At 40.2% G+C, this 12,667-nt stretch overlaps 1 protein-coding gene across 3 annotated transcripts in view; it reads right to left on the bottom strand.

The window, feature by feature from the left end:
- Nucleotides 1-12,667, bottom strand: part of chchd3a (coiled-coil-helix-coiled-coil-helix domain containing 3a) — a 62,764-nt gene that overhangs the window by 6,741 nt on the left and 43,356 nt on the right. For all 3 annotated transcript variants that reach the window (XM_061029420.1, XM_061029421.1, XM_061029422.1), the window contains one exon: nt 12,010-12,080. In XM_061029420.1, the coding sequence (XP_060885403.1) occupies nt 12,010-12,080 (71 nt within the window). The remainder of the gene's footprint in view (nt 1-12,009; nt 12,081-12,667) is intronic.

Raw genomic sequence — 12,667 nt, 5'->3', positions numbered from 1 at the left:
GTGGTTATGGAGGGAAGGACACAGTGGCTGAGTTAATCATATAGACAATAACACACACACTCTGTGGCGACACGCTGCATCCTCTATCATCTATCATTAAGATTAACACTAAGTTCCCACTGCAGAGCACACAGAGCTGGTAGGGAAAGACTACAGATCTCCCTCCTCTTCCTCGGTTTTACATTAAGGTCACCTCATGTCATTTACCATAGCCAGAATAGTTTAACGCTTTGTAGCAAAGTTACCAGATGGTAAAATGATTGACATGTCTCATGAAGAATTTAGTAGAAAAACTAGAATAATGCAATTTTTCTTACAACAATAAAGAAAAACACAACAGGGGGGATTTTGGGCATCACAGGGTATATGTGTAAATATAGAAAAATAACCCAACTATGATTAGTTCAGTTCCCATGTAACCTGAGCAGTAAGGCATTCATAAACATTGAGGCTGTACCCCATTCCCAAAGCAAAGGTCCTTTTTTAAGCTTACATTGAATCATTAACAGGAAATGAGAGATGCTATAAAGGGTAACTGCCTGAGGCATTTTGAACATTTTTTCAACAGGATCTGGTCAGAATGTGGAGTTTAACTTGTGATCAACAGGTTGCAATAGATTTATGCGTATTATCTAAAGAAGAGGAGCACCTCAACCAGATGCTTTTGACCCCTTCTCTTTCAAACGGTTTGAATTTCACTTCTTAGCAAAAAGTGAATATAGGACATGAGTAGCTTTCCTTTTCACATTCAGGCTTAAGGGTGCAAACTTTACAAATGTAACATAAAAAAGTATGAACAACATGTTTTTTTTCCCAATAGTATATTGTTTGTTTCCCTTCTTCGAGATTCATCTCGAGACCCTGTCTAGGGAAATAGACTCTCCGTATGAGACTGTGTTTTACCTGTACAGTCATCACACACATCTCTGGTCTGACACGGAGAAAACACACATCCTTTACACATAAAAAATCATAGATCATTCTGCAAGCTATAGAAGCAGCTATTGCCAATAAATGTGCATTCATTGCCCTCCTGTCTTTCTTCCTTCCTTTTGTTTACCATCTCCATCTTCCCTTTATTCCCTCCCTTAATCCCCAGAGGTTCATGGGATATTTAATAAAAAAACTCCATGTGGTGGGAGACACTGACAGAAGCAAAAAGAGTCAGATACAGTTGATTATTATTTGCTGTGTGTGTGTGTGTGTGTGTGTGTGTGTAAACCCACAGAGACAGTAAATCTAAACAGTCATATAGGGGTCTCGCCTCATGACATCAGTAGCTGCAAAGGTCTCTATAACAGCACCTTATCAACCCCACCCCCTCTAACACACACACACACACACACACACACACACACACACACACACACACACACACACACACACACACACACACACACACACACACACACACACACACACACACACACACACACACACACACACACACACACACACACACACACACACACACACACACACACACACACACACACACACACACACACACACACACACACACACACACACACACACACACACACACACACACACACACACACACACACACACACACACACACACACACACACACACACACACACACACACACACACACACACACACACACACACACACACACACACACAGAGAGAACAAGGCTCTATTGCCTTGATGCACCGATATGAATGAAAGGGAGGACAGAGGTTGGTTTAGATATCTACATTACAGTTTCTCTGCTGTGCGTCATAAATCACAGAGCGGAGTGAGGGATATAGAGACAAAAAAGGAGAGAATAGAAAAAGGATAGACATGAGGGAGATAAGATGATTTATTGGAGAAACTAGGGCAGAGATGGACAGTATGCGTCTGTGACAGAAATGTAAGTGTGGAAAAGAAGAAAAAAATAAGAGAGGAAACAACACTCCAAATTTAAAGGGGGTATCAAAGACTATTTTTTTTTTACAATAACCTTTCCTTACAATCTTGTCTTTTTAACATTTTTTATATATTGTTCTTTGTTGTTTTTGCGCTGTTCATTTTTTCATGTTGCCAAGCTGTATCTATTGTTATCAATTTTCTATTTTTTGTCTGTCTCCATGTGAAGCACTATGGGCTTTGTTTGATGTAGGTGCTTTACAAATACTGTCGAGCTGAGTGTATCAGAGAAAAGTCGAACAGGAGCAGACAAAGATCGTCCACAACACTCCTGAAGTTTCACGTCTCCTTCCTTTGTAAAGTTAACTTCAGGAGCGAGAAGAATGGGAGGTGGAGAGGAGGGGCAGAAATGACACAAGAGGGTGAACATGTCCCATTTAACATGTAATAAAGCAGAACAGATTACCTTCTCCCTCCCTCTCACTGTCTGTCTCCCTCCTCAAGGTGTCCCTATATCATCTAATACAATCCCCCTCTTTCGAGCCCCCCGCTGTTCGAGTCAGCACATTCCCACAGAGGGGACATATTCCTGCAGGTTTACGGCTCTGACTACCTTCTTTAAAGCATGCATCGACTGCGAGCTGAGGGGGGGTATTGAGATCGATGTTGGGATTTTCATACAATATGCATGTGTTATGCCAATAGAATGAGCCCGATCAGTGGCAGTACATTTTTCAAAGCAACATATATTGACCATGAATACCATCTGCTGTAACAATATAATGCTTTGTGTGCTGAAATGACATTCATAGATCTCTGTTAGGGAAACAACATGCTTCAATAAGTTGAGTGTGAGACACATCTGGAAACACATACACTCATCTGTCATCGTTTCAGATGCATTATAACCGGGAACAACGACATACAGATACACACACAAGTAACAGAACATTGCCCACCCTAACACAGTTCCCCGGAGAAGGGAGTATTGATTGCACAAACTTGCTCAAGAAGATGGTTGGAAAAGTTTGAATCCAATTTCAGAAAGTGAATTAAACATTTTGCAGTCAAAACATTAGCTTTGAGGAAGCTTTGTCTATTAGTTCCTTTTTATTACACCTGGAGTCCAATCCAATACTAGTGTCTGATTTTTATGATCTGTAGGATTTATACAGCTAGTGAGCTGAAGTTAAAGGGACCTCTGCTTGCAGCTCCTTAAGCCAAGCTGAAGAGTGTGAGAACAGAGTTTTCATTGTTGCTTTTTCCAGTTTTTTCACAGCTTTAATTACTATCCCTTCTTAAAACATACTTTTACAGACTTGCTTTTATGTGATGTCGTCTTCTTAATGTCTTTTCTTACTGTTTTTACTATTTTTATCTTCTTTTACTTCTTACTGTTCTTTTATTTATGCTCTTATCTCGTATGTATGCTCATATCTTAATCTCCTCTTGTGTTTTAACTTGGTAATTTCTTATCTTACTTACTTTGTCTATTTATGTTTCATATTTATATTTACTTTTTATTTTTATTAATATAATAGTTTTTTTTTTTTTGATCCTTTAACCACTTGTTTCTGTTTCTTTTACTGCTCTTACCGTCTTATTGCTGTTATCTTTTTATTTTATTTGCTTTCAGCTCTTTTAGTTTCTTACATCTTTTTAAATCTTTGGTCCTCTTGGTCTCAGCTCGTGTTGTTGGGTTCTTGTGTTTCCTGGGTTCTTATCATGGTTCTTGTGATGGTCGGGTTATATATGTCTGTTGGGTATCGTGCACTTTGGGTTCTTTTCTGCTGAATTGTATTTAATTATTCTTAGTATTTTGCATCTGTTATGTTCTTACTGTTGTTTATGTTCTTCTGTGTTTGGTTTAATTTGCTTTGTTCTTGTTTTTTGCTGTTTGTCAAAGCACTTTGTAAAGCTGTGTTTTTAAAAGGTGCTATATAAATAAAGTTATTGTTATTACTAGTTCTCTTTGTCAAAAAGAGGAGGAGACCTTTGTGGATACGTCGGCTGAAGGTACAAACCATGTAAAGAAGAAACACTGAAGTAATTCTAACTTAAATCAAGCTAACTTTGCTGTAAACCCGACCATCCTGACACCCTGTGTGCACTCAAATGCATTGTAAAAATACTATGTTTCATGGCTTGTTTTATTCATGGGGTAAGTTTGATTTTCAGTGAAGGATACCTGTGTAGACAATTTGGCTCCAAGAAAAAGAAACCTAATTGATCATGGAGGTCATTTTGAGACTCAGTTTGTAAAGTTTACAGCCTGCCATGCTGATGTTCTTGTGATGCTCTGTGTACAAAGACCCAGCCAATAAAAAAAATAAAAAAATAAATTCAACTGGCCAAAAAAATTGAAAAATAAACTAAGGGTCTTCTCTGCTAATGATTTGAGTCATGACTTTTCATGACATGAATTCAAGATTTAGGAAACAGGAACAGAACCAGGTACATATAGTAAGTATACACATCTGGCTCTAATCACACATATTACAACACAGACAAATAACCAAATCATACCTGATTCCATAATTTTAAACTTTACCTAGAATCATTAAAAAGAAAAAAAAACAGGAGCCAAAAGCATTAAAAAACAACAACGATTTGATTCTTGGAAGTTTACAATTTTCCCTTATTAATGCTATTTATGTAAAAAGTTTTTAGCAAAGTAACCCTATCCTTGAAGAAGTGTCACTTCACTTAATGGACTTATCATTCTATTATGTTCAAAAAGCACCGGAGTAAGAAAAGAAAGACGCCATTTTAAGTCCTGATTTGATTACATTTCACCCAATTTACCAGAATATATTTCCCTCAATGTCTAACTCACTCATTTGTCAACATGGACACACACACACACACACAACATACACATACACAAACTGTAGCACCCAAAGTATGGATTACCCTCGCCTGCCACCAGATTGAGTTCCCAATCACCACGTTGTCTATTTATCATCATTTGGGTCCACTTAGGGGTTAATAGGGTTAAGGGGTGGGTGCCGGCTCCCCCTTAAAAAGCCTTCATGTTCTCTCTAGTTAAGGCAGGCGTCAGTGCAGAGGGGGGTAAATAAATACAAATGATCCAGTTAAGGAGAAAAATGACACACATTTCGCTCACGCTGCTTTTTAAAAAGGGGACCTGAGTGACCCCCCGCCGTGAGATCCATCAGCATGGAGAAGAGATTCGATGAGAGAGACAGAGAGAGAGACTCAAGAGAGTGTAACGGAAAAAAAGACTGCAAAATAATAAAGAGTGAGAGAGTGAGGCTATAAGTGAGTGAGGGGGAAACACACTATAACATAGAGGGAGAGATTTAAATGAAGACAGAAAACATTCGTTTGAGTGAGCAGCGAGGGGAGGAAAGATGGATGAAAGGCCTGAGGATGAAAAGAGGGAGTGTTTGTCCTTTTCTAACCTCTTTTTTTGTACACCCTATTACAAGGGCAACATACAATTACATCAGGGAAGGGTCACCTCCAAATTCCAAAACTATTTTATTTTAAATGCATGGAAGACTTTAGAGTACTTCATTGTTTGTTGTAATTTCTCTTGTTGTAGTCATTGTTTGTTCCTTAAAGCTCCTGTGAGGAACTTTCAGTTTATGTTGATTTTAGCACCCCCCCCCCCCCCCCCCGCCCCCCCGTGGACAAAGCAGTACATCTTACGTCAGCGGATTTTGTTCTGTACGTAAAGGTGGGGAAGTTTAACAGACATCCTGCTTTCTTTTACATCAAATGCATCACTCATTTAAAATCTTTTGTGTGGAAAACGTAAACAAAGGCTGTTCATGCAGCATAGTGTTCATCACTTAATCTGACACCTACCCCTCCACAGCAGTTTCAGACATTAATAATAATATAGAAATAATCAATCTTGCCGCTGAAGGTCTCTTTTAAATTTGTAAGTCATATCGAGGTATCATTGTTGATTTCAGTCAGTTTCTTAACCAGAAAAAATCTCCTCACAGGAGCTTTAATATGAAAATTTTAGCACTGCTGTCTTGGCTAGGACTCCCTTAAAAAAGACATGATGGGAGCGCTGGTGGCGCAGTGGTTGGTGCGCGCGCCCAATGTGTGAGGCTGTAGTCCTCCAGACGGGCGGCCCGGGTTCGGGTCCGGCCTGTGGCTCCTTTCCCGCATGTCATTCCCTACTCTCTCTCCCTGTTTTCCGGCTCTACACGCTGTCCTATCTCTCGAATAAGGGCACAAAAAGTCCAGAAGTAAATCTTAAAGAATAAAAAAAAAAAAGACATGATGTACGTACATGAATTACGGGTAAAAAGACATTATCCAAAACATTAGGTGACACTGCTTTGAGGATGGGAAACATACATTATTCATTATCTGCACAGCATATTCATACAACCTGTCCCTTCTTTTCTTCTCCACTATTCACTTCCCTTCAGTACCTACTATATGAGAAAAAATTCCAAACAATGCAGAAAAGCAATAAAAGCTATAAGTGGATTTCCCATCCACTAAAAGGTGTGTGTGTGTGTGTGTGTGTGTGTGTGTGTGTGTGTGTGTGTGTGTGTGTGTGTGCACACGCAGAGTGTTCGTGTCCCTGTGTGCGCCCACGCAGGTCCCTAGAAATGTGTGCCTTTTACAGCCAGCACAGCAAAGCTCTTACGGCCAAGAGAAGAGCTTTTAAAGCAGTTATTGACTTCTGTCTCCTCTGCTGACCACCATCTTGTCCCTGCGCCCTGGTTGCCTAGCTACAAACCTGTGGTTCAACCTCACCTGACAGCTGGGTCAAAGTGTTGCTCGTCGATGACTACTTCACATGAAAACTTCAACTTTTGCAATAACTTTCTATCTAAATTAGTTCCTGTCATTTAAAAAAAATAATTACAAGTAAAGCTTGGCTCAATTAAACATCAATAAATCATTACTTCATTAATTTTTTGACACTGATATCATATCCTTAAACAAACAGAAGCTCTTCCAAGAAGTGGAGAGCTTTTAATTGCCTGTGAAGCATATTTGCATTTTGTAGCAGCAGGTGGATTTTGTAGGAAACCTGCAGGATTTTCACCACCTTATTTATCCACTTCAGAAATGTCAAAGATAAAACAAATTCACAACGCAATCGGCCTGCAATGCTTTGTTGCAGGGCTATGTGATGTATTGCATTCAGTTGCACTGGATTTCTTGATTTCATGTCCACAATATCATGACAAGAAGTTTTGTTCTGAGGAAATGTCTTAAACCTGACCTAATGGGGATAAACCTGACTTTAATCTACAATAGTTAAACGAAAAAAACATAATTTGATAATGAAAGTGAGCATTTTACCCTGGAATTAGTCTATCAGGTAATATTGGGATGCTCTTTGACAAATAAATTCTGCAGAAATTAAAAAGGTATCGCATGATATGAAGAAAAACAACAAGTCATTTTACATTCAACAAGTTTTGCTCCACGCCTCCTCACTGCGTGTATGTGTGTTGTGACAAAGCGAGGACTGTGGCTGCTGTTTTTGTCAACTGGATCAAATTAAAGAAAAAGCAGATTTATTGTAAAGAGCTAAAAAAAAAACAAATGAAAAAAATAAACCAAAGGGATTTAATGTGCAGCTGGAGGGAGGAGAGGAGTGACAGGAAAGTGGCAGACTAAAATGAGATTTTATTCTCTGATATGGCTGACTGTGTAGATAAGAAACCAGACACATAAGGAGTGTGAAATGTTTAGCTTTTTTCTGATTTCATACTCTAAGCAAAGAGGTGGAACGCTTAAAGGAATCCAAGTTTTTGAGACCTGAGAAGGAGGATGGAGTCATAAAGATGATGGTGTCACTCTGAGTTACACAGGCCGAGCCTTTCACTATCATAAGACGTCTCAGTCTCGTCTTAATTCTGCGGGGACCCTGGACAAAACAGTGACAGTGACCAGCTTCAACAAAGACACCCAAAGCCGCACCAAAGGTTAGCGGTGACAGGAGGCTTAGGACCACGCTTCGTTCTTTCATTCCCCATTCCATCTTTTTTCCCCCCCGCATAATCTCACATCTATCATTTTCCTCCACGCCTGTCAGTTTGAAACTAAAGCCCTGCTGGGTCGCTGCAGGCCAGTCAAGTCATTGCACGCCCAAGCACACATGCGTTTATGTGAGCACACTGGTCTTCATATGTGTGCACGTGCACTCTCATATACATGCGGTGCAGTAAAGGTCACACCTTCAGGGCTGGACAGTGAGATAATGCATCAGGCGTGGATAAACAACTAGTGGTGGACGTGACAGGATATAAATCAGGTGCAGGGAGAGACAGCCTCGGTTCTACGGGAAAGTGGGAACTCTTATCTACAGTGAGTGTCACAGGGAAAGTGAATAAAAGCATTTGTCCTAACATACTGTCGCTATTTATATTATCGTTGACATGGTGCGTATATTTACGTTTATATAGAATTTCTTTTGAGTAGGATTGTCTCTTTGAGAGGAGATTTATAATTTACGGCAACAATTTTAGATACGTGTGTCTTTTTCTTACAGATTTAGCAGCATAGTTAATTCCTCCACAAAAAAAAAACAATATCAATTTAAAGATACAAAAATATATTAAGATTTTGAAGCATGTCAAAGAGGTGATAAAAGACAAAAAATAAAAAAATAAAAAAATAAAACCCGCACCAGTATTTTGACTTTATTGAAAAGTCACTGCTCTGAGAAACCGTTAAAGAATGCACAATATGTGTGTCCACGTACTCAGAAAGGTGTGTTTTGTGGATGTAATGAGGTCACAGTGATGCAGGAGCGTTCCGCCTGGGTGAGCGCCACCGTTCTCTGGCGGGAATACCGCAGGAGAGAGCGGCAGGGAACAGCTGTACTGCACGAGTACGCAAACAACCGCACAAACACACACTCACACCTTTCCCCTCCCTTGAGTCGCTATACCTTTCATTTTTTTATTTCAACGCCACAGAGGAAAAGGATCAAACTACGCTACTGAAATAAATGGAACACGTCAGTGTACACATGGGATGAAGCCTATTTGTTGCAATTTATTTGTAATATACATCGGTAGTGTTACATTCATTAGTGATCAAAGTTTTAATCGAAAGGGACAAGACTATTAGTGTATGAGGAGAGATGCATTCAAAGGGGAGACAAAGGAGGGACATTTTCAACTGTCAGAATGTCTTGACCTGATTCGATCCGGTTTCAAATCAGTGTTATCTTAAAGCTTGTTTGGTGCGTTCTTAGTTGGTTATGAAACAAACTGGAATTAATACTAAAGCCTCTTTATGACCTGGGCGGCTGTGGCTCAGTTGGTAGAGTCGTCACCTCTCAACCGGAAGGTCGAGGGTTCGATCCCCAGCTGGCCAAATGTCCGATGTGTCCTTGGGCAAGACACTTAACCCCAAATTGCTCCCGCTGCTTCAGTGGTGGTGTATGAATGGGATTAGTTACTTCTGATGGATGATACTACATAGCGATCATCACTACCATCAGTGTGTGAATGGGTGGGTGTGACATGTGGTGTAAAAGCGCTTTGAGTAGTTGGAAGACTAGAAAAGCGCTATATAAGCTCAAGTCCATTTACCATTTACCTACAAAACCGCGACAAGAGTGATTATTTCTATAAAGTTTTTTAATGCCTGAAACAGCTGCTGCGGGGTAGGTGTCAGCAGGCTGCTAAAACAGCTTCTGTTTATGTTTTCCACAGCACAGAAACTTGATGAGTGATACACTTGTCTGGTGAAAGACAGCAGGATGACCTTAGGTGTTTGTGAACCAAACATTTCTGGGGACTTTTCGAAGATGAACAATCCACCAAAAACGCCTATTATCCATCAAAAACCATACTCCTAGGGGGCGCTGGTGGCGCAGTGGTTAGTGCACGTGCCCCATGTATGGAGGCTGTAGTCGGGTTCACGTCCCACCTGTGGCTTCTTTCTCGCATGTCATTCCCTACTCTTTCTCCCTGATTTCCGACTCTATCCACTGTCCTATCTCTCCATTAAGGTCACAAAATGCCCAGAAATAAATCTTAATCTTAATACAAAAACAACCATACTACTAGTACAGACAAAATGAGCAGGACTGCTTTGTATAAATGGGGGCTCAAAATTGACACATACATAATGTCCTCATTGGAGCTTTTAAAAGATGCATATGAGAGGTGCTGCATACAGTTATTACACAGACTCCAAATCCTATCCATATCTTATATGTCACACAGTAATAACAGATTTAACCCGGGAATACTAACAAGTCCTAATGAAATACTCAAAAAACACCCATACACATGTCTTAGCCTTCGACAGACAGCCAACTATGCTCCCACACATCATCTTCTCCCCTATAATAAACCATAGCCTAATATCAGTGCTAATGCTAATCAATCCCTGAAGGACTATCATTCTCTTTACAGTGGCACTGGCAAGAGCTTGAGCGGGGAAATGAAGCCATTCTAATAAGAAAGATGTCATCTCCCACACTTTATAACATCCTCACATTAACATATCAAATGTTAATTCTATCAAGTGCGGATAAGACCCTTGCTTTTCTTTTTTTCTTTTTTTTAATCTCGGGGGGAACATTTCCAACTTTGAGGAAATCAAAAGCCTGCGTGAGACAAGAAAATATTTCCTTTTATTATTCAACAGAGGGCACAGATAGCATCTTATCTCGGTGGGGTCTCTGTCATAAGAGAGAGTGAGAGAAAGAGAGAGATCGGGATAGGGAGCTTTGAGGGATGACACAAACGTCAGGTACACAGAAGATGTTCAACATATGAATGCATACAAACAAACCCCATCACGCATGAACTTGCACATAAATAACACCGGGCACAGTACGCCCTGTTAAATCCAATTAACCTGCTGCTCTGATCCCCTCAATGCATCTCTGTTTCCGTCTTGTAACACCAGATCTTCCCGCCATTTCATTACTACACACACACACGCATACACACAGCGCTGCTAATGCACCTACTTTAGGCAAATCAGCCAATCACTGCTCCCCATTCAAAGGCCTGAATCACATGACTACCCGCAAATTCATTCTACGCTAGCTCGCAGTTAGCGCTGTCATTTAGCGCTAATGTTATTCCAGTGATCCCCCCCCCCCCCTCCTTTAATGTGATTTGGGAAGTCTCAGTTCTGGCTTCCATAAGTCTAGCGCTTAACCCCCGGTGGGCTAGGCTAATCAGTTTCCAGCATTTCTGAGGGAGACAATGATCCCAGTGTTAGCGCTGGCTAATGACATGCTAACACAATTAGCCTAGCTTCCCTGGAGGAGAGCTCAGAGTCAGGGCCCCATTCTTGCCCCACCTCCTGCCGGCTCCTCATCCACTTTCCCTACATTACTATGGAGCCTAATGGCCTCTTATTAAGAAGACAGATGGAACAGGGATGGAGAGCGATTCTACACCTTCTTGAGTTACATATAAGTTTCGGTTATGTGCTTCATCCATGACTGCTTGGGTGCTTAACAGTAAAAAATATATATATATATATATTGCTGCAAGGTGTGGCCGTAACATGTAATCAGATCATAGTGTTGCAATATCAAAGTGAGGACTATACATCCATTAGTGGTGCCGTCGTGCTCTCTGTATAAAATAAATGCCAAGAGTGTATAATGTCTTGGAATAAAAACCTATGTTTGTGGGTAAAGTAGTCATAAATGAAACAAAAGAAGCGGCCCTATTTTTTCTGCTTCACATTGGTTACGGCCTGAGAAACGCTGCTATAAATTGTTTAACTATTGTCTAAGATAAAGATCCACAAATGATCCTCTTCTAATACTCAAAAATTAAAAGAGCACAAGAAAAGCCCTGTCAACTACCATCAACATGCGATCAGGCTTATCAGCAAACCACATCATCAACATCAGCTAATGGCACAAGCTAATGTGGGTCTGATTGAAAGACGTGGGTTAGGATGTGGTAAGGATAATTCAATTCTATGTTCAATGGTCCATATGGGTCTCGATTCTTCAGTCACTAAATAATGACCAACTACACATTTAACAAAAGCCTTTCTTGCATCAAGATTTAGAAACACAAGGGTTAAAAAAAGACTCTTCAGTTTAAGGAGGTTTTTGAAAAGGGCTAGAGAAAATATGTTTGTAAAATATTTCAAAGCCTTCAATCTAGGAATCAGCGTGTCTTTACTTACCTGAACTTGGCATTCACTTGGTCGGCAGCTTTATGGTAGTTCTCAGTGGTGACCTTGTAGAACTGAGCACTCTGCAGAGAGACAGAAAGTGATCCAGTAAGTGATATAAATGCACAAAAAAGGAGTTTAGATCTCTTATCCATCCAATTTATTCACATCTTTCTGCTTCTAGGATTGAGCCTTTTAGGCAACTGGGAAGACTCAAGCAAAGTGAGACCTCTTAAAAGTTCAGATATAATATAGTTATATATGCAGTGACTGCTTTTGTACTTCATGGAGAGGGGCTATGGTTTGTAGGTTGGGAGTATGTTTGTAGGAATGCAGGATAAACCTTTTAAATATGTATTATTATCATGTGTTCCCCATAAATATTTCTTGTGAAAGTGTCTGTGGGCAAGACCCTGAAACCCAAAATGCTCCAGAAAGCATAGCCATCGACGTATCAGAATGTATAAATTGGATCAGTTTTTTCTGATGGCCTCTTTGTAAAGCAGCCTTTTCCACTGGTGTGTGAATGTGTGTGTGAAAGGGTAACTGTGACATGTTGGGTAAAAGCACTTGGAGTGGTCAGAAGACAAGAAAAGCACTTTGTAAGTGGAGTCCATTTCTGTTTTTTGAGCGTGTGTTTGTGGTTTTCTGCTAGCAAACGACTGCTGTA

Source organism: Labrus mixtus, chromosome 22, assembly GCF_963584025.1.
Source record: "Labrus mixtus chromosome 22, fLabMix1.1, whole genome shotgun sequence".
NCBI classification, from domain to species: Eukaryota; Metazoa; Chordata; class Actinopteri; order Labriformes; family Labridae; genus Labrus; species Labrus mixtus.
Note: the sequence above shows the minus strand (reverse complement) of the source record. Positions and strands in the feature narration are given on the sequence as shown.